This window comes from Argopecten irradians, chromosome 7, assembly GCF_041381155.1.
Source record: "Argopecten irradians isolate NY chromosome 7, Ai_NY, whole genome shotgun sequence".
Taxonomy (NCBI): Eukaryota; Metazoa; Mollusca; class Bivalvia; order Pectinida; family Pectinidae; genus Argopecten; species Argopecten irradians.
Window position 1 is genome coordinate 40,731,386 of NC_091140.1, and position 23,897 is coordinate 40,755,282.

The 23,897-nt window shown below is 33.2% G+C and overlaps 1 protein-coding gene and 1 long non-coding RNA gene across 2 annotated transcripts; one reads left to right on the forward strand and one right to left on the reverse strand.

Annotated features, from left to right (window-relative positions):
- The first annotated feature begins 1,734 nt into the window (after positions 1-1,734).
- On the forward strand, positions 1,735-12,099 carry LOC138328444 (uncharacterized). Its single transcript, XM_069275252.1, has 6 exons — positions 1,735-1,877; positions 5,074-5,185; positions 6,055-6,143; positions 6,603-6,719; positions 8,531-8,587; positions 9,799-12,099. The coding sequence occupies exons 1-6, from the start codon at positions 1,806-1,808 to the stop codon at positions 9,904-9,906; spliced, it is 555 nt and encodes a 184-aa protein (XP_069131353.1). The 5' UTR covers positions 1,735-1,805; the 3' UTR covers positions 9,907-12,099.
- A 1,513-nt stretch (positions 12,100-13,612) lies between these two features.
- On the reverse strand, positions 13,613-19,012 carry LOC138328445 (uncharacterized). Its single transcript, XR_011209212.1, has 2 exons — positions 18,929-19,012; positions 13,613-13,923 (listed from the first exon to the last, which is right to left on the reverse strand). It is a non-coding gene; the product is annotated as an uncharacterized lncRNA (long non-coding RNA).
- Positions 19,013-23,897: the final 4,885 nt, after the last annotated feature.

Here is a 23,897-nt window from a genome sequence, read left to right on the forward strand (position 1 = left end):
AGAAAAATTGAATAAAATCAAATGAATTTCCAAAATCAAAATATATAAACCATATTATAAATACTTTGATATCAATTATTTTTCAAGAACATTCAACTGATCACAGAAAATACATAGGTTTTGTTTGACATTTTACTTAATTAAAGTTCCTACATGAAATAAAAGATTTCAAAATTACAAAGAAAACAAAAGTCTTCATTAAAAATGATTTTTTTTATTCTAAAATTAATGTTGAATATACACTTATTTTGGTAAAACCATGCACACATGAGGACAGCCTTATAAGTTATATTGCCTTTACCTCAGATCTGTTTTTTACAATCATTTAAAAACATTATTTTAAGGTACACATAAAGAACATCTGATTAGTTTACTTTATAACTCTCAGGTTTATAATATACAACAGTATAAACATATTATAATTATCAGATAAAGAATTTAAATTTCAATAATGTTTAATTGCCAAAAACTGTATGTATATAGAAGTGTATATATGTGTACACACTCTGTGTATTCTACCAATCAGAAGGCAGTCCTCCCATGACTACTGATTGGTCCAAAGGAACATTATTCAATGAATAGGGAATTTATGAATGGAAGTTTATAAATGAAATGGTTCAAGAGGTCACCACTAGATGTCATTGTAAGGCAAGTCATACAAATCAATAGTAAACCGGGTAGCAATAATACAACACTACACGCGTTGTATTAAAAAACACCCATTAGATCTACATGGAGGAATGGCAACCAGCTGATCAAAGGCACAATGATCTGATTATTTACTATTGTGAAGTACAGTCAGTGTATTATTGTATTTGTTATATTGTTTTCAAAATTACAAGTTAAGTGGAATATTATTATGCGTTCATACTACAAATTAGATGCAATTATATATATTTATGAAATTCAATATACATGGGGGTTCCGGTGTCGATCACCTACGTGTATCTACGTAATCTCTGGAATAACTACAGAAGGTCAAGTAAAATTGATGCAAATAGATGAAGTTTAAAGATAAAGAAGAAAAATATCGGAACCATATAAGTTTATGCAAATAACCGAAATATTCGAATAACTGTACATGTTATGCGAATAGTTGAAGTCCTCTACAATATATATATATATATATACTGACATACACACATGCACGTCTTCTCTCCATTTCGTTATTAAAGTAACATCCTCGGGAAATGTTTGTTAAAAATCACTATCTACCTACCCTATTTTTTGAGAGACGAAAGGGGAAACACAACTCTTTGTCTTTGCCTTACAGATACAGCAGATTCGTACTGGTACAACTCTAACTGGCCAGGTACGAATCTGCAAATGGAACGCACGGCTAATTTCTGGAACGGAATCGGGAACGGGAACGGCGTACGTGGAATCCTTTTACCTTTATTAAAATTACCCGTATACAGTATAATTAGTCTTAATCAAAGAATCATTTTAACGCTGATATGCTTAATTTTTTAATAGCCTAAGGTATGCATAGCGAGTCAATATATTGGTTTGTCGTGTTAAAGAAATACCTGAGGAATGAGACATTGTAGGTAATATGGGGAGAAGTCATTTATATCATTGAAAATAATCTTGATTGAAGTGTTTAAAGTAATAAATATCCATTGAAACTATTGTCCAGAAATAATACAAGTGTATTTAAAGTACTCGTGTTATTTTCAGAATAATCCTAGCGCTAAATTTAGTTATGTAACACGATATCTCTAGAAAGTAACGATATCTCCCTCCAGGTGTGAGGATGTAAAATTTGAAAACGAGGTTCACAATACAAACGGAATCAACCCAATATGGCGGTGATAAACAGGTTCCTGTGTTGGAATCTTCGGACAGCTGTCCTAGTCGGCTATGGCTACGTTATCGTGAGTATAAAATCCGCGCACCTTTATTAATTTTGTCGTGAATGACGTCACTCTGCTTTTACCTGTTGATTGTGTTTTTACACAGATGTAAACATTCATCAGGCCACTTCCTGAAGTCACAATGACGCTGCGCCAAAAGTATTTGAACGTCGCGTCATTTTGCTATTATGAATTTATAATGCAAATTTTGTATCATGCAATATTAACACACTAGTTGGAAGGGTTCTGATGTTGTTGGTATCTCCTGGCTATATCGAGATCGTCAGATAATCCGGACTAGTTCCGGCCATTACTCTAGAGTACTAGTGAAAGACACTAAAAAATTTTTTTAAAAAATCCTCCCGACATACAGACACAATTTTTTTGCCAATGTAACCCTAAACAGACATATTCTTTTGGCCTGATTACCTTTCCGAAATGACTTAATTTTTTAAAATGGCAATTTAAAATGAAATTGATTATTTTGTAGTCGCAAAAGTTATTAACTTAACTTTAAATTAATACTGCATGTACAATCACTCTCTATACAATTTAAATAAAATCAATGTTAATTTTCATAACAGGGGTCGTTAATAATGTTTCCCGCCGTCATCCTAATTACCACACGTAAGTTAATTCACTGCGCCTGACGTCAAACTAGCGAAATGCGTCTTCCTTGATTATATAAATTACACGGAGAATTTTACATTTGTTTGGTGTTGCAATCTCATCAAATAGCTAAAGTGATGTTCCGAATATCGAAAAAAAAATCGAACATCTTCCGTCTAGAGAAAAAATGTAAGCGCTCGATTGTGATTTCGTATGCTCGATTAATCGAAATAAACGCATTTTAAACTGAACACGGTGTAAGTTTGAAGAGTATAATGTTGCGTTTCATGTGTTCACGAAGCCCGCAAGATCGTGTTGTGTTCATCTAGTGATCTCAATCTTATGGGAAGTTGGAAGGTACACAAAGCTATGGGTTTTGTTTCGCATCTAGGCTTAAATATTGAAAGTTCAGAAAAGACATGTTTTAATTTTGAAACTCAAAGAAATATATGAATTAACAAATTAAAACACTTTTGAGAATGTGAAAGAAGTAATTTAACTATTGCTAGTGAAAGATACGAAACTTCAACTGATGAAACCATTGTAAACAAAATGGCTGACACGGACGGTCAGGATGATAATACTCTTTCTATAATCTCTTATGTACAGAACAAATGACAAAATACTACATTCCATACATAATCTGATAATTCGATTAATCGTTCAAACACATCCATTAATCGTTCAAACACATCCATCCGATAATTGATTGTGAATTTTACTTCCGATTCCCATCACTACATATATATATATATAACATCAATCAAAATTTTCTTGTGTTATTCTTGTTTTTAAGAAATGTTTAATTTTGCTTTCGAAAGATAGTTTTAAGAAATGTTTAATTTTGCTTTCGGAAAGGTAGTGGGCCTTTAAAGGAGCCAAATGCTGGATTTTGAGACTTTCAAGAAGCCCAATGGGCCGAAATAACCAGGTCAAGGTTTTGGTGCAAGTGTTCTAATACTGTCACAACTGATGTTGATTTCTACAATGATTTTGAAATATATTTGTTGTGTCTGATGGATATGTACAATTACTGTACATCCATGAGTGGGGAAATGTTGAATTCTGATAAGGCCTAAAAAAAAATATGTATGTTTCAGGTACCCCTACCTACCCTATTTTTTCTTCCGACCCTAGCTATTTTATCACACTTTTTCAAAACCAAAATGTTGTGTATGAAGTTTTCAACCTAGATTTTTACGCATGCTTTAAGTTTAATCAGATAAAGTTCAATTACGAATATGGTAATGAGAAATAAAAGACTTCTAGCCAGCCTAAAACCTGAAAGACAACTTACATGTATTATTAAATTACTTTTTAATGTAGTTATAAAGCCACTTGACCCCTCCCTCACCCCTCCTAAAAAAATAAAATAAAAAAATTTAAAAAAAATCCCGACCGACCTACCCTATTTTTTTCAGTTATGTAACCTGAAACACACATATAATTTTTTTTGGCCTAATTTTAAGATGCCAAATGGACTATAAAGTTTTAAGTTATGGAATGACATATTTTTGTAATAATGGTAAATTCAAGTTAAATCAACATCATTCTAGAGGTGAGCTTTGCTATTCTCAAACAGCTCTTGTAAGGTTTGATTGTACACGTTTAACAACCAAAAGTGAAATGCTCAGAAGATTAAGATAGTGGGTCTTTACAGGGATCCTCAGTTTTCTCTTTGGCAATGAACACTTATATAAGGGATCCATGCTGAACTTTACGCCAGATGCAAATTCGGCATTTATCTTTGATAATTATAAGTTTACCAAGACATTTCATTGCTTGAATTGGGTATTGCTAGAACTGAGGGACTAATTTTAATATACAGCTGGCTGTTGATGTTGGTTGACTTCTACGAGTCTCCTTAGCTTGTTATCCCACACGAAAAGCGTTTGCGGGGGCCTTAGTTGTGCCTTTTGCTATTGCGTACCTTCCTTTTTTTGAAGTTTTTCCATTACCACTGGAAACTAAGTCAAAAATGCCAAATTACAGTTTCCGGGCTATAACGTACGTAACTCCCAAAACCGTTCAACGCAGCTCCATGAAACTTTTTTGTATATATCGATATCAGGTTACTGTTTCTTTTTGTTATCTGCTGTTATTTTTTTCACTTTTACAATACTTGCATAATTTAAAAGTTATACTTGAATAATTGTTACTTTGACCTTGATGTATTTGGGTTTTTTATTACAACTGCGGGACATGGGTGATATCGATAATGCTACGCTTTGCGGCTCCTTGTTTAATTGATGTTAACAGCATGAAATATATTTACGCTGGAGCGCATCTCTGTTACTGCTATTCTATCTGACCTTGGATATGTAATATTCTGCAGACCATATCTAACCATGTTTTTTCCTGATATCAAGTTACCTACCCACTTGTATAAATCTACTTTCTCAAAGTTTTTAAATTCTTTAAAAGTCTCTAAAAAGTTCCTAAATGGGATGCTTATAATTACTGCCCTAGAAACTGTACACATTTAGTGTTCCTGGAATATTTTTCATTTAGCAATACCCACATCCCTGTTTGAACTCGGGTTAATTATACCAGTGACTAGGGAATTACATGTAATGTTTTCTGATGATTAGCTTTTTTCCCCTTTCAGATAACTGCAGTGTTCTCTCTTGTCATGCGATTGATAGATTTGATTGCCACTGGAACATCTTTTGAGATCCAACAAGGATTCCATACTCCATGGCGATCACATTTCTGGCAAGGTTAGTAAGAGTCTTCAATTCGGAAATCATTTAAATTTTAACTCTTTTATTTTTTCACAAGCTTTTAATTTGCCTTCTTCCCTTACTTACATTAATTGTTCTATTAAAAAGCCTGAGGAAAGGAGGGGTATCACTTATAAGCATAAGCAAAATATTTTGCATGAAGATACATTATGGTCAGCTGCATATTGTATGCTATTCAGAATATTCGATTTGTTCTGCGATCATGGTAATTTCAGGGATCAAAGGGTAAACATTCATATTTTCATTGTTTAAGTCCTAATTTGTTTAATATCAGTAAAGAGAAAACTTGTTTTTGCAGATTTTGCCTGTAAATATTGGGTTTGTGAAGTTCAGTTCAGTAATTATTTGTTAAATAATAGAATAGAGAAAACAGTTCTCCTGTGTTTGGTCAGTGTTATATTTAACAAGGACCCTTCCGTTGATTTTGATAGAATTATAGCACCTAGACTGAGCTTGGTTTGATGATAATGTGTTGGAAAGTAAATGTTTCTTAGCTGTAAACATGTTCCTATGTAGCTAAATCTTGATTGAAAAAAAACCCTTCACTGAATGCAGGAATGCATGGAATAGTGGTTCATAATTAAAATAATACATTCTTTATACAATAACGAGTGCCTATTTGTTTATAAATATATCACTACATTTCATTTGCATATGTTGGCAATTATATGAATTTATTCTGTGTAAATGATTTAATTATGGCAGAAACAGATCACATATCTTGCAATTATTGTATATGGAATTTATTTCACACTCGTAAGTTATTTTTAAAGTTAGTAAAAACACATACCTGAAAACCACCTGCTGTGTCTCTTCATATCATAAACTTTTGCATTCTGTAACAGCGTTCCTGGCTAGTGATGTGGTGCTGACGTTCGACTACGTGGTTATAATTCTCTTCACTGCATTCATGTTTCTTCAAGTCAGAGAACGGGTATGTATTTATATGTTAGTTGCTGATATAAATCCATGGTGACTGTATATATGTAGTGCCATCTAGATTGCGAATTTTGTATTAAGCGAAATAATATATTGCACCTTATACCAGTACATGTTCAGTCCAACCTGTATGACACAACACAGACAAATGGTTTGTATAGCTCGGTGGTCTACACAGAACAAATAAATTGTGACCTTGGTTTTTATACAGAGGTCACTAAGACTGGTTTGACTATTTTTTTTTCTTTGATTTGTTCTTGATCAACCAATACAGTAATAAAATGTTGTAATTAAGTATATGTATATCATCTGTCAAAATTTAATTAAGCAAAAAATATGCCAAAAACATGTTTACACCGATTACAAAACTCCCAAAAAACACAACTTTATACATATATGTACATTATTTTTGACTGTTTAAAAATGAAATTTTGAATTTTTCTTTTATTTGCAGCATTTTGTGATGTACATGAGTGCACATCGATGGTACATCATCTTCTTCTTCATCTACCAGTTTGTAGATATTGCTTTCTCAATTTTCGAATTTGCCTACTACGGGAAGAATACTTTTGTAAGTACAAATATGTAGATAAACTAACAAATAATGTTTAGCCCACCATGTGAATCATATTGCCTTTCATCCAGTTTGTTTCTCTGTCAATTATTCTTGTTACCAATATTTATCAGAGAGTACTGATGAAGGGATCAATATGACTGACATCCCGGGGGCCTCAGATTGAGGCAAGGCCAAAAAAGCTCTATAACTATTTCCATATAAATTACTCTCTGAAATTCAGCGTATTCTTGGAATAGTATTTATATATGGATTAGATTTCGCTTTTATATTAACCATGCTTGTATAGAGCAATTCCTCTAAGAATATATTATGGCATTAGGGATCTCTCTCAAATTTAATCTGTATGCTCCACTTGATGCCTAGTTATGCATATTACATTTTAAGATCGATTGGAAAACAAGATGGTTGACATGAAGCCATCTTGGTTTTTATAATTGAAGTTTGTTGACCTTTCATTCGAATTCGAGGTCATAGGGGTTAAGTTAATATACAGGCTGAAATCATGATGGAATGGCTACTCTACATTCAGGGTCTCAGAGGTCAAATAAATGTATAGGAAAATCTCAAAACAACTTTACAGTAAGTTAAAGACCTAAAGGAGTCAGAAATTTAGTCTGTAGCATGCTGGATGAAGCACTTATAATTTGTTCACTAGAATGACCTTGACTTAAGCATACCTGGCAAAATATGTAAAAAAAAAACTGACAAAAGTTCTTTATATAGTCAGTTGACTGTTAAAACCCATTGGGCCTCTCAAATCTTTCTTTACATTTATTTTATATGTAGACTCACATGTTCAATATGTATTATATATATTATACAGTAAAACTTGTCGATAAAGAACACTTAGGGGACAAACACTGATTAGAAAAAAGCAGAAAAAAGGTCCCTCTTTGCTTTTACCGTCAAACATAGATCATTCAATGATGAGTGCCAACATCACTCTTCGACTGGTGGTTTGATTACAATATTAATTAAGGCCCTCTGTGGAAGGATACATCTAGAATTATCTCCATGGAAAGAGTTATTTTCTCGAAAATTTATTTTCATTTGATTTATTATACCGAACAAAATCGAAACAAGTCCATAAATTCGTTACATCAGCAATCTATCTAAATCTCTGGTAAAAGAACTTTAAGATGCTCCACCGCTGACAAATGGTATTTTTTCACTATCAAAAACAGGAGCAGACGATTTAGTATTTTTCTTCATTTACAAAAGTTACTTACTTTACACCATTACCACCATTGAAAAGTTTGAGCTTCTAATTTTACTTCAAGTTAAAAATATGCAAAATAATTAATTGCATCCCGAAAAAAATCTGTGGCACTATATCCTATATTGAATGAAGTACTAATTGCTCATGTACCAAAGGCGAAATAAATTATTTTAGATTTTTTTTGGTAATAATTAGACATATATATACACGATTAAACACCAATTATTGTTCAGATGATGGGTATCATTTATGCTCTGTCGGCGTGGAGCATCTTTAATATATTTCCCAACAATATTTTCTAAATTTGTCAGGCTGCAAAAAATAAGCAACCCCATTGTTGGTTGACTTTGCAGATGAAATCAACTTCAGGTCACATATGGAACTTCTAAAAGCTTATTTTCCTCAGGTTTTTTTTCCTAGGGTTATTTTCCTCGCCTTCCAATTCTGGTGAAATATCTTAACTTTTTCAATGTCATCTGATCAAGTTAAATCCAGTCGGAACATTCTAAAAGAAATTGAGGTATAATAATTGTAAATGCTTTTCAGCATTACCAATAACACATAAAATATTGCTTTGTTTCTATAGAGACTCAAGTACATTGTGTGGACCTGGCTGTTTTGGATGTTCCGGACGCTTGTAGATGTAAGTAAATCTAAGGTTATATCATCTAGATTTGGTGGACAGAGTTATACTGGATTCAAGTTGTCTGTAGAAACAATGATTGATCAAAAATCCTTCTTAACTACTGGAGGGGTTTTAATGAAACTTGGTTGCAATAATCCTTATACACTGTATATATGTACAGTATACCCCCTTCATTAATGCCAAAATGTCAAATTTTCCAACTGGAGGTCAAAATTACAATCAAAATGTCAAATTTTCCGACTGGAAGTCACAAAACTTACCATCAAAATGTCAAATTTTCCAACTGTAAGCAGACATCGCAAAAGTTGAAAAAAATGGCTGGACATTCAGACAGCAAGGACTGTGAGTAAGCCGGACCGAACAAGATTTTGCGGGACTGAACATTGATTATTTTGTGAATTTTAAAAGTAAATATAACTTCCTGCTATTAGTGTCCAGGAGCTGCTTTCATGATTATTTTATGCAGTTACATTGCTGTGGGGTTAAAAAAATGATTTTGTTAAATAAAATGAGCAGGCTTGCCATTTCTACTGACTTCTGGTATTCAATAATTGCCAGTCTGGACCAGATTTTAAAATAGGCGGTCCGCATCAAATTTTTCCGGACATTTCCATCAGTAAAACCCATTCACAATATCTGCCATAAGTCACAAAACTTACCATCAAAATGTCAAATTTTCCAACCGTAAGTCAAAAAACTTGCCATCAAAATGTCAAATTTTCCAACCATAAATCACAAAACTTACCATCAAAATGTCAAATATTTACATAGTGTAAAGATAATATTTAATAGAGAATCAGTTTCAATATCAAAGCAACACATTTGTCTTCATCTATGTGAGCTTACAATCTTGAATAATCTTCAAAGCGTCGACTTGCAGGCCTAAGTTTAGGGCATCGGGTGATATTATAAGCCATGTGTTCACTAGGCCAAAATGTGCTTGATAACTCTTCTGGTATTGTTATCAATGTAGTGAACTATATCTTGATAAAGTTTCAAATATACATACGAATATAAACTGCATTAAAACACTGTATGAATATTTCTTGCGTCTGCTTATACAAATACACTGTGACACTCTCTTCACACATGTGCTCCCATGATGCACTGCGCCGATCTTGAGTGTAAACAAATCATGGCGGCTTTGTTAGTGACATGCCTCTGACAAACTGATTGTGTAAAATGATACCACTTTTATCCTATTTCAGGGATTGTTCTTTGTCATACTGATTGCCAGGAAACAAGAGATGGGTGAACAAATGGATATGGAGCTTCGGTTCGCAGGAGAGCGCAAAAGGCCAGGCTTTGGATATTAGAGATGTGACACGCTTACTAAAGATTTAATACGCCAGATACAATAATATGTAATTATAAGAATGTGCCATTCTCGTAAATGGAAATAAGAAAGTATAGCTATACTTAATATTATATTTAGTATAAAAGGAAAAGGAGTTGGTATAATATTTATCAGAACAATTTAAAATTTACCCTATGAACAGACTTTTTATGTTAAATTTTTTTCTTGAAAAGACTTGTATACCATAGTCGAACCAATAAGCACCTGGGGCGCTTAAAAAATTGATAAAAATGAAAAGGTGCTAATAAGTCAAAATTATTGAAAATTTATACCGTTTTATGTAGTTTTGGTCCTTATTTATGCCTGGGCAATTGAAATTGAGGCCTTAAAAAGGGGGAGGGGCGCTTATAGGGACATGGGCGCTTATTGGGTCGAATACGGTACTTTGACACAATAGATTGACAATGTTGATCATAAGATGAATACAGTAAGTTCAATAGGTACCAAAAACAGTTGAATATGTGCTTATGGGAGTGATCAATCTCGTGTATATAATTATTACTTCATGTAAAAATCAAGAACAAGATGATTTTAATATTATTGTACTGTATTTTTCAGATTATAAGCCAATCCACTACATATTGTTTGTAATACATATAGGTGCAGATATTGAAATTCTTCGTGATCAAGTAGTCTAAAAAATTGATTAGAAGCATTGATGTCGCTATCCTTTACGGTAAATTCATCTGGGTATGAAAAAAATTCAGTTCACGAAAAAAAAATCATACCCCGATGAAATTAAGAAATAGTGACATCACTACTTAATGAATACTTAGTAACAATATTTCAAGTTATATATGGGCTCAGTAATTTTAAACAAAACATATTATGTTTTTAAATTTTCATCTGATTTTAGTTTTTTAGTCCACATATAAGTTGTACTTGTTACTTCCAGGTGAAAAAGGTGCAACTTAAAGTGTGTAAAATATGGTGACAAAATGTATAATAGTCATGACAATTAAAATAAAAATAATTTGCAATATATTTCACTAAAATACATTTGTAGGTATTCCATGATGCATATATACTAATTCAGTTTAATACTCTCCCTCTTACCCTTAATCTCGCATCCATTTATGTAATTTTATATAATTAGCAGTGCCCTTTGGAAAACATGTGCTGTATGTGACTGGTTCAAAATACTTAAGATTAACATATTTGTGAGTTATTTGTTTCAACTTCTGTTTTTGTGTTTCACGATTCAAATTCATTCATCAATTTTGTCAAAAGATCTTTGCATAATTTGTTTAACTTTGCAAAACAGAAACCATCCATGTATTTACTTTTTCTATCTAATTGGAAAGCAATGTATATCCATGTACTTGAGCTGATCTAAAACATAGACTATGTAGTAAATAAGACTTTACTGGAAGCTTTTTATAGATAGACATGGCCTGCCTCAATGGTCACCGATATGAACTTAAAGTCTTTGGTTCAGTTTTGTTGATATATAAAAAACTGTGTTTTCATTGGTCGGCTGAACCTAGCCACATCCAATCAGAATTTGAAAGCAAGAACTTAAATTTTGATCCAAGATGCAATATGGGTTTCAGGCAGAGTATCGTATTGAATACCCTTGGCTAGCGAAGTTGATTCCAATTTATCATAGTTCATTGTGCTTTTATGTACATTATACATTGATTCTGTTTGTGCATTATTTCACTTTTTAGCCAACCATAATCATCAGATGGTGGGTTATTCAAATTGTTGATTTTCGCTGTACATTCTTCAAATGTAGGTTGTTGTTGTTATGTGATAAAAGGTATCATAAATTTGAGTAAATTTCATACAAGATAGTATGAACCTCGCCAAGGCTTGCAAAAATAAAAACTTCTTCAGACACGTTTCATATAATCTAAACCTGTACATAGCTAGCTAAGTTTCAGTAACCAAAAATAAACTTTACAATTAGCATGCAAACAATATATTAATATGTGAAATAAACAGTCATTAATCATGTTTTTTAACTATCGTTGTATAATTAAGGTAATTAAGAAGGCATTCCGATTTCATAATATTAATCAACTCATTATATGTTGTGCGATCTTACTACTGTACAGTCATGTAAATATAGTGCAAGATTCATTTTTTGTATATATTTTTTAGATAATGTTGATTTTTTATAATAAAGGAAAAACAATACAAATGATAACCGTTGTGTTTATAATGATTTATGAAACAATCAAAAGGTCAAGGGAAAACAACATTCTAAGGTCAAGGGAAAAAACATTCAAAGGTCAAGGGAAAAAACATTCTAAGGTCAAGGGAAAACAACATTCAAAGGTCAAGGGAAAAGCAACATTCACAGGTCAAGGGAAAGCAAGATTCACAGTTCAAGGGAAAGCAACATTCAAAGGTCAAGGGAAAGCAACACTCAAAGGTCAAGGGAAAGCAAAATTCACAGGTCAAGGGAAAACTACATTCACAATTCAACAGAAAAAAGCAGTCAAAGGTCAAGGAAAAACAATATTCACAGGTCAAGGATAAACAAAATTTAAAGGTCAAGGGAAAGCAACATTCTAAGGTCAAGGGCAATCAACATTCACAGGTCAAGGGAAAGCAACATTCTAAGATCAAAGGAAAAAATATTGAAAGGTCAAGGGAAAGCAACTTTCAAAGGTCAAGGGAAAACAGCATTCTAAGGTCAAGGGGAAAACAACTTTCACAGGTCAAGGGAAATAACATTCAAAGGTCAAGGATAAACAACATTTAAAGGTCAAGGGAAAGCAACATTCAAAGGTCAAGGGAAAAAACATTCAAAGGTCAAGGGAAAGCACCATTCAAAGGTCAAGGGAAACCAACATTCACAGGTCAAGGGAAAACAGAATTCAAAGGTCAAGGGAAACCAACATTCAAAGGAAAACAACATTTAGTTGCAAAATTGTCGGGTATATTTCAGCAGATGGTTATATAAATGTTTAAAGATGCTCCATCGCTGACGAATGGTATTTTTTCACTATCAAAAACAGAAGCAAACGATTCAGTATTTTTCTTCAGTTACAAAAGTTACTTACTTTACACAATTACCACCACTGAAAAGTTTGAGCTTCTAATTTTACTTCAAGTTTAAAATATGAAAAATAATTAATTGCATCCCGAAAAAAATCCGTGGCACTATATCCTATATGGAATGAAATACTGATTGCGCATGCACGAAAGGCAAAATGAATTATTTCACATTATTTTTTTGTGTTAACTAGACATATACATACACAATTAAACACCAATTATTGTTCAAATGATGAATACCATTTATACTCTGTCGGCTATGAAGCATCTTTAAATATAATCTTTTCTTAAATCTTACTAAAACAAGACGTAATTTAGATATTGGACTATAGTTAAATAAATATCATTTACATGTTACTTACTTGGCCTCCTCTATGTTCCGTTGCACTATATAATTACTCATTTCCATGTGTTATCACTGTAGCCACAGAATTTATATAGATTTCACCTATTATTCAATCTGTTTGACATAAGATCTCGTCAATAAAATTTATTGAAATGAAAACTTATGTTTACATTGAACATTTGTCAATATAAAAAGGCCTAATTAAATCACATTCACACAGAAGTCAGTGTTCCTGTGTGTGTATTCATACACAGCAACCTCTGTAAACAATTTCCGGGCTGGCATGGTCAGAGCAAAGAAAAAACAGAAATGTAAATATTATACTTTAATAATTGTTCTTTCAAAACATTCAACATATAACTATCATTGCAGTATACATTTGAAAACACATATATTACATTTTTCCCCAATACTGTACGTACATTAAGTAAAGATTATATAGAGATGTTTATCAAGATGATGGTTTTTTGCCAAGTTCTTCATTCTCAAGCTCCTCATGAATTTCTGCACAGGTCTTTTGAGTTCTTTTTCCTTTCCTTTTTGATAATGGTTCCGGGAGAACTGCGTTTGGATCAAATGGATAGTTGTCTTCCATATATGTATCTTTAGTAATTCGTAGTCCTGATCGAAAGAAAGAACAAATTATGACATGACCATTGCAAGAAATCCCAGAGGGATGTTGGCATCCACTAAAGAATTATGTATGTCTTAAAATGGAAAGAGGAATCTTTTCTCTGCTTTTTAAACTTTAACTACCAAATCCAAGATGGCGGCCTGTCAGCCATCTTGTTGACTTATTAGTCTCAAAATGCATTTGCATAACTTCCATGGGAAACTTCATATGAAATATAAGAAAGATCTCTTCAGTACTTACCTAGAAATAGCGATAACAAACTTAAACTATCACAATCCAAGATGGTGGACAATACCCATAACTAGGTTGCCTAAGGGGAACCTACATATGAAGTTTGAGACAGATCCCTTCATTACTTTCTTAGAAATTGTGGTAACAATCTCCAATATCAAAATCCAAGATGGTGGCCTGTCGGTCATCTTGTTGACTGATTGGTTCCAAAAATAAAATATACATAACTAATGTCCTAGGAGAACCTACATATATGAAATTTGAGAAAGATCTCTTCAGTATTTTTTGAGAAATTGTTACCGGACAAACCATGGACCATGTACGAAAGGCGATTTGAATCAGAAACATACATTAGAGAGATTGGCAACTCCGCCATTTTTACGATCGGCAGATTATATTATATTATTACTGTATATAATAATTAATGTACCACTCTATGTGCTTTGGGTTTTTTACATATACTCTTTTAATAGTTGAATACAGTAGAATAATTTTGATATGTTACACAAGTTCAGTAATTTTTAGATGGTTTGAGTATGATATTTTGAAAAGAAAAAATAACATTTTAACTTGTACTAATAAAACCAAATCCACTTCCTGTTTTGAATGTCTGATTTTTGAAAAACCAGGTAAAAATGGCCATTTTCATATCAAATCATATTAATTGGGAAAGTTGATCATATCAAACCATGATATAATGTTTAAAGGCCCACTACCTTTCCGAAACGGCTTTTAATTTTTAAAATAGGAATGTAAAACAAGATCGATAATTTTGTAGAGTCGCAAAAATTATTAACTTACCGTTAATACTACATATTCATCACCTTCTGAACGATTTGTTTAAAATAAATAAAATGTTTATTTTCATAACGCGGGTCGTATCATGTTCCCGCCGTCGTCCTAAATACCGCGCAGTAGTTGACTATCACTGCGCCAGACGGCAAAACAGCGAATTTACTCTCCACTGTTTTCATATATTACGCAGGAAATCTTGCATATGTTTGGTGTCGTAACCTTATTTTAGGTCATCGGTATGCATTTTCTGATGTTATTAATGTTTTTTAAGAAACCTTTATATTTTGCTCCGGAAAGATAATGGGCCTTTAAACTTTGCATTGATTCAAAAATATCATGTTTATAAGAATACACTTAAAAGTAGCTAGCCAAGGGAAAATGCCTATAAACCAGGGCCCGGCACCATAAAACTATTCTCAGACAGATTTTTTACTCAAGTATATGATTTTAGGCTTGAGTAAAAAATCTGTCTGAGAAAGTTTTATGGTGCCGGGCCCTGAGGTCCTTCTAAGACAAAGAACGAGTTTCTAATCTCTATGTATATAAAGGGCCTTATATATATATATATATATGTTTCTGTTTGAATAGCCCATTTGATGATAGTTGGCTAAAGATAGTTTGACAAAAATGTTTTTCCACAGCAATGCATTCAAGATGGTTGAAAAACATAGTTTTGTTATATTTCCATCCTAATTTGGAATTCTTGCTATAAATTCCTCAATTCTTTCTACATTTGGATACATATTTGTGTTTACATTCATCAAGCTATTATTTTAGTTTAAGGTAGGTCCATACTTTTGAAAACCAAGCCAATTCATATGACGCTATACCGGAAGCTGCGGAGGTTGTTTTGATTTCCAGAATGGTTTCCGAGACACTATAACATTCCACTTGGGTATTTTGTCAGTAGGCCAAAATTGTCTTCATATTATATTGAATGTTTAAAATCATTAAATAAATCAAATAAAAGCAATGAAGTGAAAATTAGATGATATCTTTGAGGTTTTTGCGGTTCCTGTTGTAAATGGGAATGGATTTTCAAACACCGGAAGTAACGTTCGTCGCAATAAATGATAAGAAGGGACCCCTTTGACAGAAATTCCTGAAATTATGGCAAAATATGATAATTACGTTTAGAAATGGTCCTAGGCAATAACGAAACTTACTTTGCATTTGTAAAAATACAATAGTTTTGTATATTGTCGTATCGTTAGAAATTTAGGACAAAAAATCCACAGGATTGAAACTTAACATCTACCCTAATATTACAGAAAACATAATTTTATGAATTTTTTCTACTTTCGGCCAGCAAAGTTGCACAGATGGTATATAGCAAGCTCAAATATCTCAAAAAGTAGTTCGAGATCACCCATGTTTCTTAACAGATTTGAAATCTGCATGAAAATTGAAAGAAAATTAGAAGTGTTAGAAAAAAATGACAGAGGTTTTCCTAAAAGTATGGAGCTACCTTAAATATATTTTAATCATCTCTATGATTTTTTTTTTTTTTTTTTTGCTTAATCAATAAGTTTCCTTATTTCATTTTCAAATCCTTATTAAATAAGAGGCCCATGGGCCTTAAAGGTCGTCTGACTATTGGCACAATACAACACCTCAAAGAATTAAGTAGTGACAAACAATAAAGACAAAATAAAGAACTCTTGAATTATTCACAAGAAGTTGTTTAAAGATCTTATTCATTCTGATAAGTGTTTTTTAGAAAGTATTAGCCTAGTGACTTATTACTGTATCTGTCTGACGAGTCTCCCTAGTGTTTGTAAGAGAGTATTATTGTAGCCTTGTGACTTACTGTATCCGTCTGACAAGTCTCCCAAGTGTTTGTAAGAGAATATCATTGTAGCCTAATGTGACTTACTGTATCTGTCTGACAAGTCTCTCTAGTGTTTGTAAGAGAGTATTATTGTAGCCTTGTGACTTACTGTATCTGTCTGATGAATCTCCCTAGTGTTTGTAAGAGAGTATTATTGTGTCCTTGTGACTTACTGTATCTGTCTGACAAGTCTCCCTAGTGTTTGTAAGAGAATATCATTGTAGCCTTGTGACTTACTGTATCTGTCTGACAAGTCTCCCTAGTGTTTGTAAGAGAGTATTATTGTAGCCTTGTGACTTAGCTTCCTGTATCTGTCTGACGAGTCTCCCTAGTGTTTGTAAGAGAGTATTATTGTAGCCTTGTGACTTACTGTATCTGTCTGACAAGTATCCCTAGTGTTTGTAAGAGAGTATTATTGTAGCCTTGTGACTTACTGTATCTGTCTGACAAGTCTCCCTGTAAGAGAGTATTATTGTAGCCTTTTGACTTACTGTATCTGTCTGACAAGTCTCCCTAGTGTTTGTAAAAGAGTATCATTGTAGCCTTGTGACTTACTGTATCTGTCTGACAAGTCTCCCTAGTGTTTGTAAGAGAGTATCATTGTAGCCTTGTGACTTACTGTATCTGTCTGACAAGTCTCCCTAGTGTTTGTAAGAGAGTATTATTGTAGCCTTGTGACTTACTGTATCTGTCTGACAAGTCTCCCTAGTGTTTGTAAGAGAGTATTATTGTAGCCTTGTGACTTACTGTATCTGTCTGACAAGTCTCCCTAGTGTTTGTAAGAGAGTATTATTGTAGCCTTGTGACTTACTGTATCTGTCTGACAAGTCTCCCTAGTGTTTGTAAGAGAGTATTATTGTAGCCTTGTGACTTACTGTATCTGTCTGACAAGTCTCCCTAGTGTTTGTAAGAGAGTATTATTGTAGCCTTGTGACTTACTGTATCTGTCTGACGAGTCTCCCTAGTGTTTGTAAGAGAATATCATTGTAGCCTTGTGACTTACTGTATCTGTCTGACAAGTCTCTCTAGTGTTTGTAAGAGAGTATTATTGTAGCCTTGTGACTTACTGTATCTGTCTGACAAGTCTCCCTAGTGTTTGTAAGAGAGTATTAGTGTAGCCTTGTGACTTACTGTATCTGTCTGACAAGTCTCCCTGTAAGAGAGTATTATTGTAGCCTTGTGACTTACTGTATCTGTCTGACAAGTCTCCCTAGTGTTTGTAAAAGAGTATCATTGTAGCCTTGTGACTTTACTGTATCTGTCTGACGAGTCTCCCTAGTGTTTGTAAGAGAGTATTATTGTAGCCTTGTGACTTACTGTATCTGTCTGACAAGTCTCCCTAGTGTTTGTAAGAGAGTATTATATTGTAGCCTTGTGACTTACTGTATCTGTCTGACGAGTCTATCCCTAGTGTTTGTGAAGAGAGTATCATTGTAGCCTTGTGACTTACTGTATCTGTCTGACAAGGGTCTCCCAAGTGTTGTAAGAGAGTATTATTGTAGCCTTGTGACTTACTGTATCTGTCTGACAAGTCTCCCAAGTGTTTGTAAGAGAGTAATCATTGTAGCCTTGTGTGACTTACTGTATCTGTCTGACAAAGTCTCCTAGTGTTTGTAAGAGAGTTATCTTTGTAGCCTTGTGACTTACTGTATCTGTCTGACAAGTCTCCCAAGTGTTTGTAAGAGAGTATTAGTGTAGCCTGAGTGACTTACTGGTATCTGTCTGACAAGTCTCCCTGTAAGAGAGTATCATTGTAGCCTTGTGACTACTGTTATCTGTCTGACAAGTCTCACTAGTCTATTTGTTAGAGAGTTGTATTGTTGCCTTGTGACTTACTGTATACTGTCTGGACAAGTCTCACCTTAAAGTGTTTGTACGTCTTTGTACAAAGAGAGTATCGATATTGTTGCCTTGTGAATTACTGTATCCTGTCTGACAATGTCTCCATAGTCTTGGTCGTATAGAGAGTATTATTGTCAGCTTTTGTGACGTGACGGTATCTTGTATGTCAAGTCTCCCACAATGTTTGTAATATTTAAAGTATTATTGTAGTAGCTTGTGTCTTACTGTATCTTTGCTGTATGAAACAACAGTCTACCTGTAAGAGGAGTATATGTGGTTGCCTGGTGACTTACTGTATCTGTCCTCTCCGACTAGTCTGGCTTGAATGACAGTTGTCTGAGTAACTTATCAACATCCTCAGCAGTTTTTATCATCTGCAACAAATACATTTATAATGATTTCATTTTTAGCCATATATTTACAAGAGGCCCAGAGGGCATGCATCGCTCAATGGGTTTGTAATGCCAAGCAATGTTCAGAATACAGGATCATGTTTCATTGATAATTGTTTTTAAACATTGACCCCTTATTTGTCTATTTGGCCCCAGTCTTTCTATTCCATGGGGTCAGAGCCAAGATTTATACAAATTATGCTCCCATACCCTAGCGGAACTTGCTTGCCAAATTTGGTTACAATACATTCAAAATTTTAAGACTTCTTTAATTATATAATAATAATATAATAGTAGCGACTTATAGGATTTACCTTCATTTGCCCTATTGGCCCACCTCTCCTGCCCCCAGCAGGGCCAAAGCCAAACTTTGTACACATCCTCTTCCCCTTTCCCAGAGGATGTTTCTGGTCACATCTGATTTTAATTCATGCATAGCTCTATCACTATTAGCAATTCATATGATTTACCTCTATTTACCCTATTGGCCCCAGGCGCCACCCCTCCTGCCTCCAGGGGGTCAGAGCCAAAAGTTATACAAACTCTGTTTCTTTTTCCCCCCAAGGTTGCTTGTGCCCAAATTTGGTTACAATCCTTGCAGAACTCTATGACAAGTAGCGATTTAATTTATAGGTAGGGAGTAGATGCTTAGTTAATACATTACATATATGAATTATAGTACTTATCCTTCCTAGTGATGCATCATTTGAACCAAAATGATTGTAGTAACACCACAGACATTTCTTCAAAGGGCAGGCAAACTTTTTCTTCAAAATTTCTTAAAATAGTTTTTTTGGACAAAACCTATTAAAGCTTTTAAATATTTGATGATTGCCTGCAAAACACATACTAACTTAACATTTTCTCACACTTAGACGATGTTTTATTTAAGTATGACTTTGGGTCATTTCTACTGTTACAAGCCTATTTGCTGTGGTTGACCTATTTTGAATTAAAAAAAAATCAACATAATTTTCATTTTCAGAACAAAGCATTACAAATTTATTTTCTTTGTTCCATATAGTCAATTTTAAACCTCAAACATAACCTTTCCCTTTTAAAATATTTCTAAAAAGACAATATAGAGAAGACAGCAATTTGAAACTTTTCAGAGAATGACTCATATAACTACCACCTGTATATATAACTACTACCACCTGTATATATAACTACCACCTGTATAAATAACTACCACCTGTATATATAACTCCCACCTGTATATATAACTACCACCTGTATTTATAACTACCACCTGTATATATAACTACCACATGTATATATAACTACCTCCTGATTTGTTTCAGTGTTGTTACTTCAATTTTGAAATATATATCGGTTAATCTTCATTTACATTATTTAGCTTAGTTCATCTTCGTAACAATGATAATAAACTTAATAAAAAATGAGTCACTTCCTGAAGTAAAATCTCTCGCTTCGGCGATCGCTATTTCCGAAATTCATACAGTGGAGGTCGACCACTGTGAACTCAAGAAAATAGTGAATGATATAATACAACCTTAACGCCAAAATACAGACAACTACATTATAGATGTAACAAGATAAAACTTAGTCATATGCTTCCTATTTATCTAAAAATGTGCCATATCTGAATATGAAGATAGCGCAGATAAGTCCTCAACACGCGCGATAAGTTCACAAATCATCAATAAACCAAAATATTTAAAATTTAATTGTAAAAGACGACATTTGTACTGTTTTAATCAGAACTTTTTTCCCTTTAGATGAAGTTTGTTTAGGAAATAAGAGTATAACGATAGTAAGTAAACATACTAAGGTACACATCACTAAACATACTAAGGTACACATCACTAAACTTACTAAGGTACACATCACTATTGTGTCGCTTATCAGGGCATCCCGCAAGTCAGATCACCGGGTAAACCCTAGAAGCAACATCCTATCATAGGAAAACGAAACTTTACAATTGAAATTTTGGGATTTTGCAATTACAAATTTTCGATATGTACACTATATAAATGACTTACTTTTCATTAGCAATTCATACTAATTAGAACTCCTTTGAAGGCCTTCCATACTTGCCAGATCAACACGATGAAAGGTAGTATCTATTCACCATACAGAAAATGTTTATCACTTTAAAACACTATCAGTAAAACATTTAGTTAGGTTGAAGTTAATTGTGCCGTCATTTTCATACTCACGAATCAAGAAGTGACAATTAAAAACCTAGAGCATAGATGTACGGGGTTTCCATAATTCAAATCACAATCCATTTAACGGGTGTCCTAACCTGATTGACAGCTGTAAGACAATAGCAAATACCCGATATAGTCCAACGAATAGCAAATAGCCCGAGGCCAGGTAATTACAGGTGAGTTCGATGAATGGCGTTGTGTACAGGTTAATAACATCCTGGTCCAGGTAGTACATAACCTAATCCAATAATATTAGATCTCGATATTGAGAAACTTCTGATGTGCGACACGACGTAATGATCAAAAGTGTCTCGTCGTGCTATACCTCTAACATTGTTGGAATATACATATAACCATCAAACCAAACTAATCATATATCTATATCGGCGCATCTACTCGTATATCGATTAAAAATTGAAAACGACCGCACGGTCTGTAAAAATAGTTTGTTTCGCTTAATATCTCAATATTTAGATCTTTTATAATATCAAAAATAAATTCTTTCTACCATATGTTGAAACGTTTTACGGTATTGTAATAAATGTATCTCAATTTATTCGGTTAGCAACACACAACACAATCTAATTAAAGCTTATTCGTTGCTAACTCCTCGACAAAAAATCCGAAACTTTTATTTCTGTGTGGATTTTCTTTCATAATTACACGAAGATACCTGCTATTAGAGCATAAATTAGAGTATTTGAAACATCGAATTTCACTCTTTTAGTTATTTAAATTCGAGCCAAAGTTATTGTACGATTAACTTCACTCAAAACTAATCATAACAAATCGTTGATCGGCTTTTCCTGTGATAGCACATCAGTATAGTTCAGCTATAAGCCACGGACTATTGTGACGTCACACGGTTTAGAGCCAGAAAATATGCATAATCGGGCGGTCAGAATTTTGGACCACGTGCACGATATCGACGGCTTAGAGGTTATTCCGGTCGCGCGCGGCACGGAGAGTTTCTACACGTGCTAATAAAGCCATTTCCAGCATAAACTGAAATTATCATTTTTGACTGCACAAAGCCTTTAATGTTATTCAATACCAAAAGTTACCGTTTCAATTTTCTTTAGTGTAGTTCGTTAGTGTATTAGAGAATTATGCTGGTATGTTTTCCTCTAAACACACATAAAGCATAAAAACAAGAGTTTTTTACAGTGCATAAATTCTGTGTTTTGCCTTTTGTTTAGAAGCCATCGTTCATGTTTGTTTGTCCATTTGAGTGATTTTTTTACAGCTGAATGTGTCAAATCATTTGGTTTTCTATAGATAACCTAAAATAAATATCAACAGTTTCGCCCATTTATGGTATATATAACCAGACATTTAAATTATCTATGTCTTAGATAAAGATGCAACACTGCTGACGAATTGCATGTTTTCTCTTTCAAAAGCTGGAGCAGACTAGTTTTGTCTTCAGTTCCAAAAGTTACTTTAAGTTAAATTACACCATCATTGAAAAGTTCCCAAGAACTTCCTAATTTACTTTAAGATAAAAGTATCAATATTAATTAAATAATTAAATAAATAATTGCAATACCGATAAAAATTTTTTTTTTGTTTTTTTTCCATGGCACTATGTCCATTATGGAATAAAGTACAGACATGCATGCAAAAAAAAAAGTTATTTAGACACATTGCTACGTAAAGCATTTGTGATATTGACACATAACTTTATAAAATATCTTACTTAGCCCTCTAGCTTTTCGAAACAAAACCATTTTTTTTCTTAAAAAACAATAATAAGTAAATCTTAAACGGAGTGTCATATATGTGCATAGTAAAGACTCATTTCGCTGTTTTACACTTTATAAATGCCATGATCAGCCACTCACTTGAATGTGAGGATTTGGCGACACCGGTGTAACGTTGTATCTCGGGTCATTTTTCAACGTTGAAAACTGACCCCGAATGCTGTTGAAAATTAAACATGCTGTTGAAAAACAACGAAATGAATCTTCACTGTTAACATAGTTTGCACAGGGAATCTTCCATTTTGTTGGTGTTGTAACAGCCTTTTTATATGTATTTTTTTAAAGAAACTTTTAATTTTTGTTTCGCAAAGGTCATTGCACTATTGATAAATTATGATCTACATGTCTAAATTAAATTATGATTCTGATATTACCGATGTTTTTGATTTAATTGGTTATAAGACAAGCATTTTCTTCAACTGATTAAGATAGTTTGTATAGCTGTATATTTGTGTTGATGACAGCATACATATTTAAAGGAAGATATGTAAACATCAGTGCATATACATAAATAATCATAACACTAAATTGTAAAGGAATGAGTCTATTAGGCCTCCTGTCGAGAATTGACCTGGTAATTATCAAACTTTTCAATTTGATTTAAGTAATATAGAAATCTACACTGATACTACCTGTACGTATTATACACATGGAATATATAAATTCAATTTATTATTTATGACATCATAAAGCAAATTTAGTTGGCCAAGGGATACAAGTCAAAGACAATTGTGGAATCGGTATCTTTTCACTGATGATTGTTTATAGTTCCTTATGTTTATCAGTATTTTCATATCCCTTTGACCAATCGTCTACAAAAAAATCAATATGTGAAAAGGGGGAAACGATGACTATGTTTTTGTTTGCAAGAACATTTTTCTATGTTTTTGTTTGTAATTATAATTGCTAATGTCGTTATCATGCTTACAT